This window comes from Nothoprocta perdicaria, unplaced genomic scaffold, assembly GCF_003342845.1.
Source record: "Nothoprocta perdicaria isolate Ctin4 unplaced genomic scaffold, notPer1 scaffold_129, whole genome shotgun sequence".
Classification (NCBI taxonomy): Eukaryota; Metazoa; Chordata; class Aves; order Tinamiformes; family Tinamidae; genus Nothoprocta; species Nothoprocta perdicaria.
Genome location: NW_020454416.1, coordinates 1,095,813 through 1,117,579, shown reverse-complemented (window position 1 = coordinate 1,117,579; position 21,767 = coordinate 1,095,813). Strand labels below are relative to the sequence as shown.

At 48.0% G+C, this 21,767-nt stretch overlaps 1 protein-coding gene across 2 annotated transcripts in view; it reads left to right on the top strand.

The window, feature by feature from the left end:
* The window catches only part of MAPKBP1 (mitogen-activated protein kinase binding protein 1), an 85,443-nt gene that overhangs the window by 31,151 nt on the left and 32,525 nt on the right, over positions 1 to 21,767 (top strand). Inside the window, exons 3-12 of one of the 2 annotated variants that reach the window (XM_026033425.1) lie at positions 10,014 to 10,076; positions 10,653 to 10,710; positions 13,721 to 13,891; positions 16,079 to 16,216; positions 17,048 to 17,230; positions 17,836 to 17,853; positions 18,410 to 18,570; positions 20,083 to 20,272; positions 20,884 to 21,030; positions 21,538 to 21,722. In XM_026033425.1, the coding sequence (XP_025889210.1) occupies positions 10,014 to 10,076; positions 10,653 to 10,710; positions 13,721 to 13,891; positions 16,079 to 16,216; positions 17,048 to 17,230; positions 17,836 to 17,853; positions 18,410 to 18,570; positions 20,083 to 20,272; positions 20,884 to 21,030; positions 21,538 to 21,722 (1,314 nt within the window). The remainder of the gene's footprint in view (positions 1 to 10,013; positions 10,077 to 10,652; positions 10,711 to 13,720; positions 13,892 to 16,078; positions 16,217 to 17,047; positions 17,231 to 17,835; positions 17,854 to 18,409; positions 18,571 to 20,082; positions 20,273 to 20,883; positions 21,031 to 21,537; positions 21,723 to 21,767) is intronic. The other variant, XM_026033424.1, reaches the window with a different exon arrangement.

Here is a 21,767-nt window from a genome sequence, read left to right as displayed (position 1 = left end):
ATCAGCACTGCATGGCAGAGAATGCTCGTTCATGGGCAAAGGTGGAGCACACCTTGTGTGTGTATGTGTATATAAATATGTGTGTATATGGAGATATAAAAGGAATTTATTGTTAGCATAATTGAACACTCAATGCACTAATTCAAAATTGATTATTAATCTTGAACTCATAATTCCTGAAAAAGAAAGAATAATAATGATTTAGAAAACATCTATACAGAAGAAAAGTCTCAATAATAGTAGTAATGCAGATAAAATGGTGATGTAGACATAACTGTTCCTTTCTGTTCCTTTTCCCTGGTGTTATGCTCACCCTTCCCTTGCTCTTCTGAGCCTTAAAGTCAGCAGTTTTGGACTGCTAGAGATGGTAAGAGCATTAAAACCTCAGCCTCCGGAGTCTTTCAGGGGAAGGATGGTGATGTTGTTTTCTCCTTCCTTGCTATAGGGTTTGCTTGGGATCACTCTTAAAAGTTTGCTAATATACTTTTACATCTTTGTCTTCACTTGTTTGCAATTCTACGTTACATGCAAATTTATAGTGCAATTTCTGTATGTTAGATGCAATTTCTTTGTTCTAGTTGTTGTCCTTAAAACCAGCTTTGCATGGTTCCAGGTCTGTATTTCTTCAGTGGACCATTGATGATGGTCATGGTTATTCATGACTGTGGGGTCTCCTGTGCCCCTTTTCTTATCCCTCCATGCCTGCACTCATTTATGTTGCAGCCCTTCAAGGGTTCTGCTGTCGTACCTGGCCTGTATTTCTCTGCACATAACACACCATGTTTGTAAATACCTAATTCTGTGTAGATTTTTCTGCTGTTGTTGCTGTCTAAACTATGCTTGTACCACGCAAAGATAAAAGAGAAACAGATATGGCATAAATACCCAGTTAGAGAAACTGCTGTCACAGCTAAATCGAGTACAACAAAGCTGCAGGCGGGTCAAGGAAAGTTTAGACAGAGCAAGCCTGATAAGCCCCAGCCCTGAGACCTTGCAGACGGTGTACAAGCTTATGGGCTGTATTAGTACTGTCATAATACAGTATTAAAGAGCTAAATCACTGCAACTTCTTGCCCTTCATCTCGGTTTTGCTGATTATTCACTTGCTGCTTTGTGCCCTGGCAGACAAAGGTGGGGCTGGCAGCCAGAGGGTCCGGCCGGCTGCGCACGTGGAGCTGGAGCCCAGCTGGAGCCGGAGGGGTGGAGCGCGGCTGGAGACCGGGGCAGCCCCGGAGCCCCTGGCTCGGCCGCTCCGTAAAGCCCAAGACTTGTTCTCTTCCGCTCCTTACGTGTCCGTGACAGCTGCAGCTTCGGGAGAAGTCGGCTCCGCAGCATGTGGAGGCAAGTCCTTTCTGAGGAACTTGCCAGCACGCAATACGCTCCAGTTGTGTAGTGTTCCTCCTGGAGAAAACTGTACTCACCTCCTTGATGCGTGTCCAAGCTATTTGTTCTTGGTAGCATCTGGGATTAGTAAGGTTCTGCTCAGAGCTCTGTTTTCTAATGCTTTGCAGTTGCTCCTGCCTAACTGATGAGCCCAGTTTCTTCTCGTGAGCTGTAGACCTTTTATTCCTTCAGCTTTCCTATCTTGCCTATTGCTCTAGCTCCTGAGGCTGCTCTTAATTACTGGCCAGTGGGCATTGGCCAGTTGTGTGGAAATAAATCAGGATTCTGTGCCTGTTGCTTCCAGGCTTGATCACAGCATCACAGAATGGGTGAGGTTGGAAGGGACCTCTAGAGATTTCTAATTCTGGGCTTCTCAGCACAAGAGGGATGTGGAGCTTCTAGAGAGGGTCTAGCGTAGAGCAACAAAGATGATCAAGGGCCTGGAGCATCCTGAGCATGAGGAAAGACTAAGCGAGCTGGGTCTGTTTAGCCTGGAGAAGAGAAGGTTGAAAGGGGATCTGAACAATATTTATAAATACCTGAGGGGACAGTGTAGGGAGGGAGGGGCCAAACTCTTGTTGGTGGTGGCCAGTGACAGGACAAGGGGCAATGCGTACAAGTTGCAACACAGGCAGTTCCATCTGCATGTGAGGAGGAACTTCTTTACTGTGAGGGTGCCAGAGCCCTGGAAGAGGCTGCCCAGGGAAGCTGTGGAGTATCCTGCTCTGGAGATCTTCCAAACCCGCCTGGATGCCGCCCTGTGCCCCATGCTCTGGGTGTCCCTGCTGGAGCGGGGGAGTTGGACTAGATGATCCCTCAGAATCACAGAACGTTCAAGGTTGGAAGGGACCTCTAGAGATCATCTAGTCCAACCGCCCTGCTCCAGCAGGGACACCCGGAGCATGTGGCACGGGGATGATTTAAAACTTGCTGTAGGTTGTTTATCTGACACTCCCTGCCCCTAGGGAAGTGTGTTTTTGAGGGAGGGAGGCAAGCGAGCAGTAGTGGGTTGTGTGCATGCGGCTCTTCATCATACCTTGTGCTCTCTGGGACCCGTCCGAGCTGCAGGCTGGTGCACAGAGCCGTGTGCACTCGTGCTTGGGATGCCTGGGCCGCTCCACCTGGCTGTGCCGCAGCTTGGAGGAGCAGTTGGGGTTTGTCAGGACAGGGGGGCAGCCGGTTGCCAGGCCCGCTGGGGCGGTGCGTTGCCTCAGTGCATTAGCAGCGAGTGTCTCACCCCTAAGTTGTGTAGGGTTTTTTTTTTTTTTCCTCCCTTCCTCCTTTCCTGGCTTTGCAGGAATGCAAATGGGAATGAGGAGATTTAGAAGGTGGAGCTCCTGCTGAATCACTAGTGACTGGGCAGCCGTGAGCCATTTCAATTATTTGAAATTGTTTTTAATCTTCCTTGCATTTATAATGATTCCCAGCTGGTAGAATTGCTGATTTAGATTTGCTGGCTTTTCCTCTGAGCCCTTTTCTCACCTGATTGCTCCAAGCCTGTTTCTTGGTGCATGGGCTTTCGCAACGGCCGTCCTGGCGCAGCTCTCGGCTCCCCGAGAAGCTGCCTCCTCGCCGTGGGGCTCCGTGAGGAGCCACCCCTTCCCTAGAGCCCTGCTGCTGCGTGTGCCCTGCTCCAGCACAGCTGCTGCTGCGGGCTGCATGCAGAAACCAGAACGTGATCTGGATTTCCTTCTGTCCCTGAACCCACTTCTGGTGAATTGTGGAGCCCCAGTTTGTTGCCTGAATCACCTGCCTGCACTTACTTGTCCAGCATTAGAAGGGTTGCTGGTTTTAACTGTCCTGCCCCCCTAGACAAAGACGTTGAAATGACCTTGCCTGGCGTTTTCCTGGGCCCAGCAGTGTGAGTGTGATGGTTCCTAGGGGACCAGGAAATGCTGAAGTAAGATCCACTTAGAAGTAATTGTGCCTGACATTCCGGGCAGGCTGTGCCCTCTGCCTGATACAAGGCAGTTGCACTCAGTCCTCCAGATTTTCCCTCTGTGAACAGGAGTTTTAGCCGAAACTTCAGTTGTGTCTATTTGGGTGCAAGAATAGAGTCCTGGAGTGAAATGCAGCCACCATCTCTGCTCTGTGTTAGATTTTTCATCCCATTATATCTTGTGGATTTTAATGCCTTATTTTGAAGTATTTTGGGTGCTTTTCAAATCTATGTGTCTGTCCTCTGCCATGTGCAGTTTGAGGCCAGTTGCTCTTAAAGCAATAACCTGGTAGATAAAAAGGGGCACAGTTTGAAAGCTGCCAGTGGTAGCTCTGGATGGTGAGATGAGCTGCCTGGTTGTCTGGATGTCATTAAATCATATAGGCTTTTTCAGGTCATATATCTGGGAACAGCACAGTTCTCTTGCATGGTTTGCTCTTCTGCTTTAGCGTGGATGGATGAAGGAAAATGAGTCAGTCACTGGGGCTACCCAGCCCTAAAAGGGAAGAGTGATCAGAGCACGGTCTGGTGGTCCTGCAAAACAAGCAGCACTGGACAGAGGCTGAGGAGAGGCTTCTTCTAGGTTCCTTCATCTTGAGTTTCCTCATACCAGCCTTATCTGACCCATCAGTAACCAGGTATATGGATTCACGAGAGGCTGAAGTGGTGGCGGAGTAGAGGTGGCCTTTGTCCTTGCGAGGATTATCCCTGCAGATCCTGTTTGTCATTTCTGTCTTGCTTTCCTCTGGACTAGATTTACTGTGTTGCTTCCCCTCTTCTTGTATTTTGGTACAACCAATTTTCCCCTGTCATTGCATATGAAAGAGTGGCAGGAAGAAATACCCAGAGATTGGGATGTGGAAAGGGGAAGAAATAGGGGTTATTGCTGCCCAAATCCCTGAGAGATGGTGTTGAAGGTTGGGGAGGAGAGCAAGAGCTTATGGTTGGGGACTCTGAGAAGAGGCACTGTCTTGAAAATGCATTTAACACTGCCACTGCCTGCTTGGCAGGGGCTCCACGTTTTGCACGTAGCTGCGTGTGCACACAGGCCCTACGAGGAGCCCGTCCCCAAGCTGCCTTCAGCCCTGCCCGCTGTGCACCGTGCCTCCCAGGTTAAACCATGTAAATCCAAAACATTTGAGTAAAAGCATTGCTTCCTCCTGCTCCCCAAATGATCAAGAGCAGAGGCAAATGAGAATTTTAATCCTGCTGGTTGTTACTCTTGGCAAGGCGGATTTTTTCCCATCCCTGCAGTTGTCACCTGTCTGTGTAGCAGGGCTATGTTGTAGCACTGATGCCTTCAGGTGTTATTCCACAGGATTCCCCTGTGATCTCCCCTTTTGTCTAAGGGATTATGAAGAAGGGGAGCCTGAGGCATCCAGCTGTAGATTTCTACCCACAGGTAAAAGTGTGAGACGCTCCAGCAGGCGTGGCAGCTAGCTGATTAAAACTCAAATTTGGATGAGCGTAGCATGAGGCGGGAATATGGGGCAAGGAACAGGAGTGTTTTCTCCCACCAGTCTGCAAAACCTCAAAGACGCATTTCTGGAGGCTGGGAAGGTAGTCTGGGAAACTCTCTCTAAAATGCAGCCTGTTTTTCCACAGACCTGCACTACTTACCACTATTGGAGGCCAGGTACGGGGTCAGAGCTGGTGTGGCTGTTCCTGTGTGCTCTGGGGCAGTGTCTGTGCCATGGTGCATTTCAGTCCCCAGTCACATAGATTTGGGGAGCCAAAAAACCCTTTTAAACAGAACAAATTCCTCTGAAAATCACCCCAGGCCACAACATGCTACAGTTCAGCAACCAGAAATTCCTCAAATATTAGCCTAGTGACACTCAAAATGCTTGGGCCATCTGATTATTTGAAATTTGAATTATTTAACCACTTTTTTTTTTTTTTTTTTTTTTTTACGGTGGTTAAATGTGTTAGCCTGTGTTGGTTTCTGGAGGGCGAGTTTAATAGCATCTCTGAGACTTCCACTCTTCCAATCTTTTTGGTCATGGATCCAGGGCAGTGAGCTCCAAAGGCTGCCATGCTCAGGCAGTGACACCAAAGTTTTAACCTCTCAATAGATGCACCTTTCTTCTCAAAATGCATTTAATAGAACTTGCATGAAAATGCCTCTTCAGTAACATATTCAATGTGCACATCCCATCCTATCACTGTTAGCCCACCGTGTCTGTAAAAGCTCATGTTAATTTTCTATTTCACACTGATCAGGCCTCCCTTGGCAGTGTGGAAAAAGAGTTTATTCTCATCTGCCTCCTTCTCTCTTTCCTCTCTCTCTTCTCCTTTTCTCTCTTTCAGTATGTGTTTAATGCGTAGGAAGCTATTGCAGCCTTGCTTGAATAGCTCTGGATCTTGGGCAGAGAGCAGGGTATGAATTGAGAAATGACCCAGTGTGGGAGGGATGGCACCGTTTGCTCTTTTCACTTATTCTTGCAGCAGCATGAAAAGAGAATATTGTAACAAAAAGGAAATTTGTTTCCATGTCTGAATGTTTGGAGCATCTTCTTTATCACCTAGACCGGGTGCACTTACGTGACCAGGGAGGACTCGACTTGTGAACTCTGCCTCCAGTCGCGTGTCCCACGAGATACAGCCGGCCTAGATTATGGATAACTTGGGAAAGGAGAGGGTTGCCATCGCTGCCTTGAGTCTTCCCAAGTCCCTGGAAAGGGGCTGGCCACCAGAGCAAGGAAAGAGGGAAAACTGACGCTGGCAGAAATCTGCTTTGTTAGTTTGCTGAGGAGGAGCGAGTGGGTGGGAAAAAGGCAGCGGAGATTGGACATCTGCGTTGGGAAACAGGAGGAGAATGTCAGAAAGGGACAATAAGTTGCAGAGACACCAGGTCTTGGGGAGGGTGGGAATGGAGCTGGGAAGAGGAGAGGCAGAGCAAGGGGTGGCCAAGGGGCTGCAGTGACCCTGTGCTGCTCACCTGGAGGGTCAGGTCCTTCCTGTGAACGTGATACTGATGTCTGGTTCCTCTTCATTCCTGCTCCTATATTTAGCATGGGGAAATTACTGCATTTGTGTATGTTTTGTTTCTCTTTCCTTTTGCTGGAGCAAATGGAGACTCTTGCAAATCCCCCTTGAAGGAATACCAGCTTTCTATCTGCATATGTTCATGTGTAAGATAGGGCTGTGCCTTCTTGGAGGTTTGGCAAACTCTCCAAAGAACCTTTTGTTGCTTCCTTCTTGGCTGTCCCAAATGGGTTTCCTGATGGAGAAAGTTCAGGTCCTCTGCAAGACCGTGTGACACAGCTCTAAGAACTGATTCTGTCCTTTGTGAGTGTCACCCTGAAGTTACCTGGCTGCCTCACAAGTAAGACGAGCCCTGGGAGAGGGCCCGGAGCCAAATGCCAAGTTGTTTTTAAGGGCGGCTTGTATGGGCAAGGTGTACTTGAAGGTTGGGGATGACATCACAGACCTAGAAATAAGACTTTAAAGTATGTGTGCAGTTGCCAACGGCCTCTGCAGGAACTAGTGTGCAAACAAACTGGATACCTGATCCCCACTGGCTGGGACATGGTTTGTACGGTGGTAATCCGCACAGCAGCGAATGGTTTCTATAAATGTCTTGGAAATCAGAATATTATCATGGAGCAAAACATGGTCCTTAAGCTCTGCCCAGGGCTGCAGAGAAGACCCAGGTTTGTGCTGACGCAAGGCTGCTAAGAGTGCTCACCAGTGTGCAGCAGGCCCAGTGCTTCTCTGTGCAGGTCCTGGGCAGAGCTCTTCTGGAGCTAGGGCTGCCATTCGTGTTGCCTACCACATCTACAAATGGAAGCTAGAATGAGAAGAGCAATGCTGTTGTTCTCTGTGGCCCTTCAGCCTCTCTGGCTGTTAAATGCTGAACACGGTCTTATAAAGAAGCAGACATGGTAGTGGATGGATAGAAGGGTGTATGTTTTGTATGTAACTCATTTTCTGTGGTAAATATTTAATTATTTTAATTAGTGTAAGATTAAAGCCAACATAAAAAGAAATGAATAGATGCTCTGAATGTCCTGAGGGCTTGGTAGCCTCCCTTGCCTTGCGGGGGGGACTGCAACAGGTTCTGCTCCAAAGTGACTTGCTGGATCTGGGAGGTTTGGAGACTGCTGCAGGGCCCCATAGAGCTGAGCTGCAAGTGCCTGAGCAGGCATCGAGGCTGCCTCAAATACTTGGAGTATTGCAAGCACCCGGCTTGAGTGCTGGCAGTAGCTGGTCACCGCTCTTCAAAGAGACCTGCTCTCCAGGATCAAGTGTGCTAGAACCCTTTCCAAGTATTCTGAGTGTGCACCAGCTTTCCAAGTCAGGTGTTCCCGAGGCCCGGAACATGTGTGGCTGCTGTCCTGCTGAGTAAGGTATCCTGAAGTTGGTTGAAGTTTTCCTTGCTGTTACATAGGGTAGCAGTAGGGTGTTTGTGTAGAATCAGCACATACAACAACAGACACTGTTTAAGGGTTAAAAGCTTAGACTGGCTAAATCATCCATTTATCCGTTCAGGCTATGGAAGACCAGAACCAGTAAGCAAGTTTAGTTTACAACTCAACATAACCACATGCAATCTTGTTTAACTATGTCTATGAGATAAAATTACTTTTCCATGACATAAGTTAATGCTTGCTGACTAGTAAGGAGATACTTCTCACCCCTCCGTGCCCCAACTATAGAGTTGTTTAGCTATGGGTTGTAAAGTCAGTGGCTCAAACATAAGGGTGTCTTCATACAGAGATAAAATATCTCTGTTTGGTAGTCTCACGTTAGAACCTGTGCAACTCTTGGAGGATTTATTGATTCCCCTGGGTGCGTGAGCTGGGTGGTTCTTACCCTCCCTCTGGGGTCTTGACTTTGCTGAGAGGTGACAAGTGGGCAAGGAGGCCTGCAGTGAGGCAGCCCTGTCAGGAAATGGCCATTTGCCATGGGGAATTTGAGCTAAAACTCATGATTGTAAGTGGTTAGAGGCTCAGCTTAATAAAGGCAAAGCCCCGGGACCTGCACTATTCTAGGAAATGGTATGTTTATTTGCCTGGTTGGTTTGAAGACTGTGGTTGGTTTTTGCCTGTCTTTCCTGTATTTTTAGATTTTGTTCACTTCTGTGGTGTCTTGTTTTTGTGCAGAGTTCCTTGTAATAAAACACAAAGGGACTTGACTTTCCTGTGCAGCTTTTTAGTTTGTCAAGAATTTTTTAAAAATCTTTCCTTATTTTTTCCAGTATTTTCTGGAATGTATTTTCAGCAACTCTTCCTTGTCGTAACTCAGCACGATTTGAGTCTATGTGACCCTACCCAACTTCACATAGAGCATTTTTCTTGCTTTTCTGATTAGCTAGAGGAATCAGATTTCCACATCGGGTGTCATCCTATTTTATGTCTCATGATTTGCAAGGATTAACTTTCCTTGCCTTGTTACTGGATCACAAAACACCTACTTCTTGTATACACCTATAGAAACAAATAGCACGGGTTTGACTTGAGCCTTTCCAGATTGGTTGCCCAGCATGAAGAGCCCAGAGGATCGATTCCAGTTTGAACAACCTGCTTATTTACACTTTTAACCACAAGGTTACGTCTCCAGCCATGCTTTAGTGTCTCGAGAAAGCCAGGGCTGTTGTTGGGGGGCACCATGTGGGGGATGTAGTGACACGAGGGGGCCGCATCTTGTGCACGGTGGGGGCTTTGGAGGCGTTAGTCCCTTTCTGAGCCCGCTTTGAGGTAGTGATTTAATGGAGGCTGACAGCTTTGGCCATGGGCGCTGGCTCTGGCAGTGCCGGGCCTCCTGTGCACTGTTTTCCCGCTCAAAATAGGTGCCGCTCCTGGCAGGGCAGCCCTGCTGGAGCTGGGGAGGGCCCGGTGGCCTGGGCTGCTCAAGGAGACGCCGGCCCTGCGGCGCCATCGCCGGGCCGCGACGGGACCCGTGGAGGCGCCGGCTCCTCGGCGCTGAGGCGGCGGCGACGTGGCCCGTCGTGTGCGGAATGGCGGCCAAGCGGCGCCCCTTCTCCTTCAACCTCACCCTGTCGCTCGTTAGCTCGCTTCTCATGGAAGAGAAGAAATGTTTTGCTTAACGGGAGGCTGCTGCTTTTGCAGTCCGTCTTGCTGAGGGATTTGTGCAGAGCCCCGAGCAAGTTGTTTATTCGGATGGCTGTCTCTAGGGCCAGTAGGTTCTGACATCATGTTTCTCACCAGCTAACCCCTTGTGCTACGTGCAGCAGCTTTTTGTCCAGGCTTGTGTTACAGAGGAGCCACAGAAAATTAGCTCTTTCTTCCTGAGAGCTTTTTCAAAAGATCCTGTCTTCCATTGCTCCTGACTTCCTCGCTTGAGGAACGTAATGCTTTGGTGTCCAGAACATGGGGTCGTTTTCATGGCAGGGGGGCAGGGAACCTAATCTGCTGGTACTGTTGCACAGACTTTCATAATTAACCTTTCTGTCCAGCTTGAGCAGGGAGAGACTTGGAGCTCGTGTGTGCCAAAGGAAATTATTTATGGTACTGTACTCCTCAATGTGAGAGATGCTTGGGATTTCTTCTCCTCTGAGCTGCTCTTTTCTTTTGCATTTTCCAGCTAATCAGAGCCCAAACTGTGAGGTTAGGGGATTGAATACTCTGCTTGTGCTTCTGCTCTGGCAACAAGGATGGCCCCATTTGTTTCTTTAAGCCCATAACTGTTATGTCAACATTTGTTTTTCTTTTTTTCCTCCATCTAGGTGTGTTGTTGTGCTGTTCAACCCTAGAAAAAATAAGCAACACCATATTCTAAACAGCTCCAGGTGAGTGAGGTTTCAAGCTTATTCTCTGTGGGAGGTGGCTTTCAAGGCTCTTACAGCTTGAGCAAAGTATAAAAGCTGCTGAGAAAACTGTTGCTCCCAGATAAATTCCTGCAGCAAGCGCCGCCTTGAGCAGAGTCTGCCTGCTGGTTTGGCCGTAGCTCCTCCTCATGTGAACTCCTGTTGCTGACTAGGCAACACTTCAAAATATTGTGGCCACATGAGGAAGTTTTTACAAGGCACCAAATGGAGGAGGTTTTACTGGAACCCCGTGGTATCTTGGAGCCAGGACTGATATGGCCCTGCAGCTGCAATAAAGGCACAGATATGAAGATGACCCTTAACTTCTGGAGCTTTCATGGGGCTGTAGGTATCCAGCTAGAGATTTGGACAGGGAATCTTCATGGCAAATGTTGGACTTGTGGTAAAGAGAAACTGTTGGCAGGCTATTAGGTGTAATCTGAGCTTGCTTTTTTTTTTTTTTTTTTTTTTTTTAAACTCGTTTGTCCTCTCTAATCATGACATATCAAAATGAAATTGCATGCTGGAAGTATTTCAGTGCCATTCTTTCTGTTTTAGGAAAACAATCACAGCCCTTGCTTTCTCTCCAGATGGAAAATACCTGGTTACAGGAGAGGTAAGTGTGAGAGGAAAGAGGGTACACCTTACCAAATGTCGACAGTTTGAGTCCTGTAAAATCCCTTCTGCTTTTTGACAGGGCTGTGGCCAGTGAAACGTAAGCAGAGCAAGCCTCCGAGCTGCCTTTTTCCAGGGAAATCTATTCTAGCTCTGCATCTTTGTGTGGGCCTTCTGAGTTATGGGTGGCCTTGGGCGCTCCTGCTAAGGGTGCACTGATGTGCTCTTCCCTCTAGTCAGCTTGCGAGGAGGCAGCTGTCCTGTGGAGTGGGCTCTGAGAGCTGAAGGTAGAGTGAAAAATAAGCCAAAACCACAAAACACTGCTCTACTGTAGCGTGAATGGAGAGGACTTGGATGGTCCTTATTCTTGGATGGAGTTTAGGATTGTCCCTTTAGGATTTTGGGAAGCAACTGAAGCCAATAACAGTGTTGTGGAAAAAGTGAAAAGCACATGTGGAATGGAGCTTTAGGAGCAGTGACAGAAGATGCTGGTGCCTGTGGTCTGGCTTTGTGCGCAGGGCTGCTGGCGACAGTCGCTTCCTCCCTTCAAACATGCTCGGAGGGGAGCATAAGGATGACTGCTCTGCGAGTCTGTTCCGCATTAGAAGCGCAAAACACTGCCCGCGTGTCATGAGTTTGGAATTACTCGATGCTAAAATCCACCAAGGCGCTGAGCTGCCCCTCACAGCTGGGCCCAGTTTGCTCTTTGCGTCGCTCGTGGTGACTTCGGGCCAGCTGGGGTGCTCGGAGAGCCGCGGGCGAGCACAGGCACGCGCCACGCGGCTCCCTCTGGAGCAGCACACGGAGCCCTGCCCCGGAGCTGCCGGCACCGGCTGCTGCCAGGGCAGCTGTCGTGGCTGTAGGTGGTTCCCCACGGCTGAATCCATGTTGCAATGGTAGGGTTTGGGGGTGGAGGTTACTTCAGCGCAAACAAAAGTAGTGGCAGATTTTCCATCAGAGCATTAGAGATGTTTTTGTTATTCCGTTTTCTTAATGAAAAGAGGAGATTTCTACTGCTGAAACTTTGTTTTAAATCCCTTTTTATGCTAAAGAACTCTTAATATATAGAATGTTATAATATGCATGCACACACAAATATGAATTTTTTTATTTAATTAAAAAAGAACTATTTCCCGCCTTCCCCTCCCCCCCCCCCCCCGTATTCTGTTCTGAGGATCTTGGTGCTTGTGGATTATTTTTTTGGTTGCTTGTTTGTTCTTTAAATCTCTGCTACTGTTTCATGTGGGACATGAAAAGTGAAGATGTGTGGGTTTTTTGTTTATTTTCATGTGTTTTTTCTTTTTGTTTTTCATACCAATAAGCTACACATTTCAGTTTGAATCTGTTTTCATGTAACTGGAAGCTTCGATTAAAAATAGCCTTTCCAGTGAAAGGCTTTATACATGAAGACTGTTTTTTTTTTGCCTGGTTTCAGGATGTGTCTCGGCTTGCCCTGCTCTCAGGTCACTTCTCTTTTTGGGTACCCTCCCAAATGCACAAAATCTGAATTATTAATTTGTCCCGCAGTGCCCCCTGCTGGGCTCAGCAGTCTCCTCGTCATTCACCCTGTGCCCTGTGGGAAATGTGGGAAACGGTCTGGGATGGAGTTGGGTGCCTGAGTTTGGTTCCAGACAGTTGCCCAGGTCTTGAGCTGATTGTGCACACACTAACACTGGAGTTTTCTCTGTGACTGGATCCTCAGGAGAGAGTCTACAGAGGTGGTTCTTTGGCCTGCCATACATATTAAATGTCCCTTAAACATTGTAAACGCAGAAGAAAAATGGAATTTTTTTCTCCCCATGAAAGCGTAAGTTCTCCATCCATGGGACTTGCGTGGAGCTTGCTGTTGGTGAGCATCTGTTCTGGTGCTGAACGTGAATCAATTTGTCAGTGTCTTGTGGTGGACACTAAGAGTCTGGGAAATGCATATATTTTCAAGTAGAGCAATTATTTTGAAGAACAACATTTTTTGGCTCATTGTAACATCTTGACAGCAGCCTTGAGACACGAGCTCTGCCATGTAAGAGCAACTGCACCAAATACAGTAAAATGCGACCTTGGCCCTCTTCCAGGCCACAAGAAGTTGCTTGGCAGAGCTGTTTGGGAGACAACATTCCCAATTCTGCATTGCCAGAGCTCTGATTTCTCTTCCCTGTGATCAGAGTTGCCTCTCCCACGCAGTCAAATGACTGACTGAACCCTGACCAGAAAAGGCACCGTTTTGCCTCGTTGCCATGGATATGTTATTTTGCAGGGTGCCTTTGTGACAGGCTTCTATACGAATTAATGAATAAGCTCTTGAGTAGGATTCGCCTGTCAGGTGCATTCCTGGACAGCATTTCAGCTTGCCTTGTACTTCTCATTTTAATTAAATAACAAAAAAAACCCCACAATGTCTAGCAGAAGGTGCTACCTTGGCATTTCCAGGGCCCATGACCTCCTGTTTTTCTGGAGAAATGTAAAACCAGTGTCTGTTCCTTCCCTGTTTCTGGGCGGCTGCTTTGCCCACCTTCGTTCAGGCAGTGTGTTCCTGCAGGTACCTGTGGTGTAAGTGGTGCTGTTGGCCTCCCTGAGGCCTGCTGCAGGTGCTGAGCTCTACCTGACATCAACAGCCACATCGTGTTTGGGGGCAGCTTGGCTGAGCTGGTTCAAGATCTCCAGCCTCCATGTGGTGTTAGGAGCAGAGGATGCCTGCAGAGGGTCTTTGGGTGCACTAAGTCTGGACATACGTTGTCACATAAAGGTTTTCATGAGCTGGCTGTGAGTTCCCATTGCAAAGTCAGGGATGTGCAGGAAAGTTCCAGTCTTTGGCTCTTCTGGGAGGAGTGTAAGAGGGATTGCAGGAGACTAGGGTGTTTAAAGAGTCGCAGGAGGTGAACTCTAACCTGCATGTCGTGATCCCAGCACCTGTATGTCTCTTCCCGAGCTCCCACCCTTTTCCATGTGCGAGTGTGTCCGAGTGGGCCTCGGCAGGAGCCTTTGCTGACGTGTGCCTGTCGCTGTCCCCGCAGAGCGGCCACATGCCGGCGGTGCGCGTGTGGGACGTGGCCGAGCGCACGCAGGTGGCGGAGCTGCAGGAGCACAAGTACGGCGTGGCCTGCGTCGCCTTCTCGCCCAGCGCCAAGTACATCGTCTCGGTGGGCTACCAGCACGACATGATTGTCAACGTGTGGTCCTGGAAGGTAAGTTCCCCAAGAAGCTGCGTGGACCGCAGGGTTGGTAAATAGAATGATTTTGTATGATTTCAATTCTGTCCTGCTTTCTGCTGCTTTTTTTTTCCCCTTCTTTTCCACTCTTCTTTTGACATTCATTGACACGGACAAGTTTGGACGTGGGAGAGAGCTATGGTCCCCTAGGGATGATCTAAATCATTTTGAAGGGTTGTTCTGTGTATTTGGAGACATACAACATCTTGCTGCCTAGTCAGAAAAGCCTGGGCTTCCAAAACCTTGTTAAGGACTTGGGCCTTTTTAGAGGCTTGTTTAAAAACTAATTCATGGGGCTGAAGGAGGAGAGTCTCATCAGGCAGGGATTCCTCTTGTGGTGTAGGGGTACTCAAGTTGTTCTGGTTTTAATTGCGTCAGGTTTGGTGGTACTCCAAACAAATCCTTGACCTATGAGAAAGGGAACGTACATAGAGCACCGTGGCTGTGCTGTCTGTGGAAAATAAAGCCTATGTTTTTTCAACTAGAAAGCATGTAAATATAGGCTGTATAAAAAAAGCAAATAAACAAAAATCCCATACCCGTGTTGCCAGGCTCACAATACAGAAGGCTCCAAGCTGATGTATGAGATAGGGCTAAGCATTTATGCTTTTTCTGGTTTGAGTTGGCTCCTGCTACCTCTTCAGACACTGTAATGCTCTCTGAAAGAGAGATAAATTGTATGTGACCACAGATACAGATGTTAAATGTCGTGTTGTGCAGCTTGTAGTTCTCTGCTTGTGTAGTACATTAACAACTTCACCATACTTTGAGCTGTACTTCAAACTCTCCCTGTTAGTCATCTCCTGCATGAGTGGAGGTTTAACCTTGCTATTCTTCTGTATAAGTGAGTTATGTAGTGATAAAACGAGGATGCCTGTATCAATGTAGAAAAGTGTGTGTTCAGCCTCCTGCTTCTTTCTAGTCACACAAATCCCAGTAGTGACTTGGAGAAGAACATAATGTGTGGGACTGAGTACAGGCAGCTTTGTTCTACCTTGCTCATGCAAGTTTTTTGTTTACTGTGATCCTGATGATCTTTTTTTGCATGAGAGCTTGTAAGGCAAGAACTGTTCCACCCTTCTGTGCTGAAGAACACTCTCTAAATATATGTTCCAGACTCTGTCAGGAGGTACAGCGTCTCTTTGTGAACTGGGTGCTAGAATTAGAGATAATTGACTTGACAAAAGTCATAGAAAACTGAGACAAAGAATTGAAACCAGATTTCCCAAAGTACTTCCCTGCACCTTTTACTGCGGCCTTTATTTCATCCATGGTGCTGCTGCTTCAGTTTCCCTGTTCTTTCCAGGCTTGGGGACGTGGCCACTTGTTTGATGGTGATGAAAAAGCCCTGTTGTTGGTTGACCCCCTTACTCCCATAAAGAAAACCCATGTCATAAACACATCCTCAGTACTTTGCTGTCAGTCACGTACTACAAGGTGTAAAAGCCACCAAAGATGGAGGGGAAGGTTTTTTAGTTTGCCCTTCCACTGATCCCTGGAGAACAGGAGGGGAGGAAAGCTGAGTGCCTGTCATCAGCCCGTCTCTTCAGACAGTGTCCATTCCCCCTTTCTGTTCTTGCCACTCTCGTGCCACTCTTGCACTCTTTGACTATTTGAGGTGTGCAGAGAAATAGATCAGACTTTGCTTTCTCCCTTTTGGTGTAAGGCAGAAATGGTCTTTTTTTGTCTCCTCTGTCTTTCCATAAAGGTTTATTTCTTGGAGAGAAGAGAAGAATTATGGTGGAACTGTTTTGCCTGTGGAAAATACCTGTTCCCATCTTGAATGCCTTGCTCTCATTGCTGCCCCAAGGCTAGGAGAGTCCCTGCCCGAGTACCTTCCCTGTTCAGAAAGGGGAACAGATTTGCTTGGAGTTCCCTGTGACTGCAAAGGCACCAGGTCGAGGCTTAGCAAGCATGTCCGTGCAGGCATTGGTGGCTCCTGGCCTGTCCTCCACCTCGGCAGGGAGGAGGCAGGATGTAGGGGAGGGAATTCCGTGCTGCCACGTCAGGGCTGCTGGGGCTGGATGAAGGGGTCACAGGAGAGACTTTGGGTCTCCTTTGCTTGTTGCTGCAGCTTTGGTATTAATATATGCCTGCAGTTGAAATGAACTTCCTCTGTGTCTGAGCAAAGCAATTAAGCTGTGTAAACAATTATGTTTCCAGAAAAACATTGTGGTGGCAGCCAACAAAGTCTCAAGCAAAGTGACAGCTGTGTCATTCTCGGAGGACTGCAGTTACTTTGTCACTGCTGGAAATCGGCATATCAAGTTCTGGTACCTAGATGACAGCAAAACCTCCAAGGTGAGAGAAGCTGCCAAGCTGTGGGCAGACGCTTCCATCTTACAGCCGTGTGAATTTTGCTAATTTTGCTCTGGGAACCTTTTTTTTTTCTTTTTTTTTTTTTTTTTTTCCCCCTCCTCTTTGGGATTCAAGGCTGGCTCTCAATCTCCTTCACTTAAGCCACAGTCTCCCCATGGACTGGCAGGAATTGCATGGTGCAACATTACCAAAGGCTTGTCTTATATCCTGGGGAGGGACTGTGATTCCTGGAGTTGCGCAGCAGCATGTGGTTTCTTTAGCAGTTATATACACCAAACAACACAAAATAAAAACAGAACAAAAAGTTGTAGTTATTGAGCTCCTTGCAACACAGAGATTGGGAAAACTGTTTCATGTGGGTGTGAGCATCTCAAGAAGCTGTGGTTGTTCTTCTGAAGTGTCAGTCAAAGGTTTTAACCATTTAGCTAGTGGCTTCTGCTCATGGGCATCCAATATGTATTCCACACTTGCTCACTTGTTACCTGGACCCCACCATCTATTGGCTTTTGATGCAAGTCACAGATTGTCCATCAAAGGATTGCACTTCCTGTGGCTGCTCTGCTGTCTCTGGGTCATGTATTGGGAAAGTCAATGTTGGTAGCGTAAGGAGAGTTTTGTTTTGTTGACTTGCTAATACTGATGGTCCCAGTGTACTCTGCAACCTGTAGTCTGTGGCAATAAAACCTCATACCTTCTCTCTTTGTACTCTTCAACCCTCTGTGTTTGAGGAACTTCTGAGGCCCTGAGGGCTTGTTGTTTCAGCAGATGTCTGTCTGGACTGCTCTCTTCCTAACATTGTGTTTTTGTTGGTAGGTGAATGCCACAGTCCCCTTGCTGGGTCGCTCCGGTTTGCTTGGGGAACTGAGGAACAACTTCTTCGCAGATGTGGCATGTGGAAGGGGCAAGAAGGCTGACAGCACCTTCTGTATCACCTCCTCAGGCCTGTTGTGTGAATTCAACGAGAAAAGGCTGCTTGACAAGTGGGTGGAGTTGAGGGTGAGTTGTGTGTTGTCCTGTCCTCTGGTGTTAGTGCCTGCTGAAGCAGCAGGAGCAACAATAAATGCATTGAGAGAGCACAAGCCAGCCACGAGCAGTGCAAGTTAGTGACTCTGAGGAGAATTTGGGTTTCTGCCACTTGGTGATTTACACGGGTTGGGAGGCTAGACACAAATGCCATTGCCTCTTTGCAAAGGGATTTTATTAATCCCTGAAGCTCTTCCGTTCTCAAGCTTTACTGTTATAGCTTCTGCCCTGCTGGCAAAGCAGTGTCCTGATGTAGCTTTGGCAACCTCTGTGCTGTCCTTCCTGAATTGGCCTAGACAATAGGAGGATTCTGATCCCTCTCCTCTCTGCAGTGTCTTACTTGGCTTGTGCATTTCAAATGCAACTTCCCAATTCAGTAGTGGGTTTGACTATTGAAAACTGCCAGCTTGGCCTTTAGTTAAGACTTCAACAGGGCTTTTTCCTTTCAACTGAATGCAAGATATTCACCTGAAAGTATCCAGTGATGAAACCAAGGCAAAATATCTCCATGCTTCAAGTGAAATGCCTCTTCTTTTCTTTCTTTCCTTCTCTATAATCTGCCTTTCACTCTTGCTCAGAATACAGACAGCTTCACAGTAAGTCCAACAAGTTTTGCATTGAATTCATCCGCTTGTCCATATGCTCCATTTTCTACCATTTTCAGCCATTTGTACAAATCCCAATGGGAGTGATGGGGAAGATCATTTTTTCCTTTCTTGTTCCATTGTCGCAAGTGATATATTGGTGTGGTAGTACATGGTGCAGTGCTCCTTCCCTGCCAGTGGTGCTGAGTGTCACAGAGGAGCAAAAGGTGAGACCTTTAGAGTGAGACTCAGCTGGAGCCAATGTGCTGCTCTCCCAACCTCCCCTGGCAGGAGTGTCCTTATTTTGGGAGAGGAGCTGACCTTTGAAGCGCTTTCCTTAGCCACTGGAATCTGCAGTGGACCATGGCCAGAAAGCTCCCCAAAGGAAATTGGGACTTCTAGGTTTTTCCTTGTTCCAGGGGGCTAAACTTCAGCTCACCTCAGCTCTTCTGACCATGACACGGTTCCTTTGTCTGTCACTTTGCTCTTCTCTCCATCATGTGTTCGGTGACTTTTGAAGCGAGTGCGTGTTGCTCACTGGCTGCCTTGTGTGCTGTGTCCTCCCCAGACCACTGTGGCCAACTGCATCTCGGTGAATCATGACTACATCTTCTGCGGCTGCGCCGACGGCACCGTGCGCATTTTCAACCCCCTGAACCTTCACTTTGTCACCACGCTGCCCAAGCCGCATTTCTTGGGGACGGATATCGCGAGCGTGACAGAAGCCAGGTATCGTAGAGGGGGATGGAAGGCAGCAAAGGTGCCCTCATTCTAGGGAAATACCATCTCTACAGCAATGCAGTGGTGTTTTTTTTTTCTTTTTTTTTTTTTTTTTTCCCCTCTTGTGTTTCAACCGTTTTTCACTAAACTTTCGGGAGGAAGCATGAGGAAAAGTGCAGACAGCACTGTATAGACCTACTCTGGAAAATCAGCGAAAGAGCTAGAAAAAGGAACTATTTTCCTTGATTCAGTGTTACCAGTTTTGGTAGTGCTAAGCCAAACAATCATGTCTTCTGGCCCTTTAAAAGTACCCTCTGTGGCATCTATATGTGTCAGGCAAGCACAGATATTCATGTGACTTAGGCCTGCCTTTGTATGACTGCTTATGATCTCAACAGCCTTTTTTTTTTTTTTTTCCCTCTTTTTTTAATTTCAAAAAGCTGGAAAACACAGAGCTCCTTATTATCCCTTTGCATGCCAGAGCTTCTCTGTAGGATGCCAGTCGCCCACAATGAACTGCCCACACTGTGTTTAATGACTTGATGTTTTTGATAACAGCCCAGATCCTATCCCTCTGTCCCTCACAGCTTTGTGCTTGCTGGAGCAGGGGTCCCAGTTGTCTTGGGGTACTGTGTACACTTTGGCCCTCACCCCTAGATTGCCATTAGTCCTTATTCCTTTCTGTCAGCCCTGGCCCTCTGACTGTAATCTTCAATACTCTTAGCAGTGCTGTGGGCTCAGATCAGAAGAGTAGCTGCTACTCTGCATGCCTGGAGGCAGGACTCAACAGTGTGTCCCTGCAGACAGAGTCCTGGGTTCTCATCATGTGCCCTAAGTCTAACCCGGGGAACTAGCAGTTGCCTTGTTGTGCAGAGTTCTTCTCTGTGAAGTTTGCCCCAGAGAGCTTGCCTAGAAAGGGCCGTACCCGTCTGCAGTTGCCCATCCCATGAGCTGTTCCATGCAGCACTAAGTGTGTAGGGGGAAGGCCTGTCCCACAGGCAGCAGCTGGAGCAAAGCATCGCTTTGTGCCTTGTGCTGGGGTGCCCCTAGCTCTTGAATGCTGGTGACTGCTCCTATTCATCCTGCTGGTCCCATGCCAGAGCAGCTCCCGCGATTAACTGCAGTCTGTTACACACACCCCGAAGATGGGCTCTTCTCCTTTGCTTTGAGATCATTGTTGGCTTGGGTTTTGCCAACTGCTTATGCAGCAGTGAAAGATGATGATCTCCAGTGATGACCAGGTGGCCTCTTTAATCCATGAGGGAAAGCCAGGTGTCTGTCTGTGGTTGGACTCTGGGCTGTACAGCAAGGGGAATGATTTTTACCTGGGAGTGTTCAGGTTTCTGTTGAGACTGCTTGCTGCAATAGTTGGTCGATAGGCAAGTCTTCCCACCCAGCCTTCCCTCTCTCCTTTCATGGCACAGTTCACCCGGCCATCCCCTTTTGCAGAATCTGAGCTCGGCCTCTTTGCTGCCGCTCCAAGAAGTCACAAGTAACTCGGCTCTGGCTCTCTCTTTGCAGTCGGCTCTTCTCCGGCATGGCTGATGCCAAGTATCCAGACACGATTGCCCTCACCTTTGACCCCACCAACCAGTGGCTTTCCTGTGTGTACAACGACCACAGCCTGTACGTGTGGGATGTCAGAGACCCCAAGAAAGTGGGCAAGGTTTACTCTGCTCTGTACCATTCCTCTTGCGTGTGGAACATCGAGGTAAGGGCAGAGGGGGAACGATGTCTGCAGATACGAGTGTTGGATTATGGCTTGTGGCTGCAGGCATCATCTGAATAGCTGTCACATTTAAATGCAAGAAGTTAATGCCCTGAGAGAGAGAAAGAGCTTGGAATGCTTCCAAGGGTGGTTATGGTGTTTGGGCTGGAGTGGGAGCAGTTCTTTGGCTGCATAGCAGTGATTGATGAAGTATTTGAGATGCAATGTGTTACTGGAGAGGGGAAAAAAAAGGGTGAGAGATGGAAGAAGGGGCAGAACTGGACAAAGCTGCATGCAGTGGCTTCTCTTACAAAATGCCCATGATTTTATTGTGACCTCTAAAAGTGCTGGAAGCCTATTTCGGCCGGAAGATATTGCAGGCTCCTTAAAGGGATGGTCTGCATTCAGGGAACCTCAGCCAGCCTTTGTTTGGAAGTGAGAATGAAGCTTTGGTTTTCAAGCAGGCTTTCATCAGGAGAATTCCTGGCTACCTCTGTCCTTTACAGAACAGAGGGCAGCTCTTTCATTTGGTCTTGCTTCGAAGCTTGCTGCTAGTGTCTAGATTGCCAGGTGCAAAAGGATCTCATTCAGCACTTGATTTTACCCAACCGTAGATGTATCCGGAGGTGAAGGACAACAACCAGTCGTGCCTGCCCCCTGGTTCCTTCATCACCTGTTCATCCGACAACACCATTCGCCTGTGGAATACGGAGAGCTCCAACATTCATGGCACAGCTCTGCACCGCAACATCCTCAGCAACGTAAGGTTTAAGTCACTCCATCCGTGTGGGAAGGGGGACTCTTGTACAGTCCAGTGATTGCCTCTCCATGTTAGCTTCCATGGTCAGTTTTTCTGGAAGACTCACGGGCCCTCTCTCAGCAGTCTGCTCATGGTTGAAATGAAGCTTCTGCTTCCTATACCAGAGGGTTTTTAAAAGGCATGGACTGACTTGGTGTTCCCTAAAGTCTTCTGAGTCCCTGCTCTGGTTCCTCTTATGTTGTAATTGCTAATTGCAGAGCTTGTCTCTGTGCCGGAGAGTCTGATAGCTTCCAGAACCAAGGGGAATCTCTTGCAAAGAATGATCTTGATACACAGATGTACAGCTTTCCCCTCACAATATTAAGAGGCTGAGTGCTTGCTCTCAGCCAAAACATGCCGTCAGTTACACAAGTACTGCCAGCAAGAGTGCTCATTTGCCAGGAGTCGAGTTTCTAAGGGGGTTGCTTCACTTTAACTAGTTTATTATTTCTCTCCGTTGTGTCCTCAGGACTTGATGAAGATCATCTATGTAGATGATAACACTCAGGTACTCCTGGATACCGACTACAACTCGGGCGGCAGCGCGGACAAAGCGGACGCGCAGGTGCTGGACACAAAGGTGGGGATACGCACGGTGTGCGTGAGCCCCGGCGGGGAGCACCTGGCCTCGGGGGACAGGATAGGCACCCTCAGGTAACCTCGATGGGCAGGGTGAGGGCTACGTGTGTGCGAGACTTG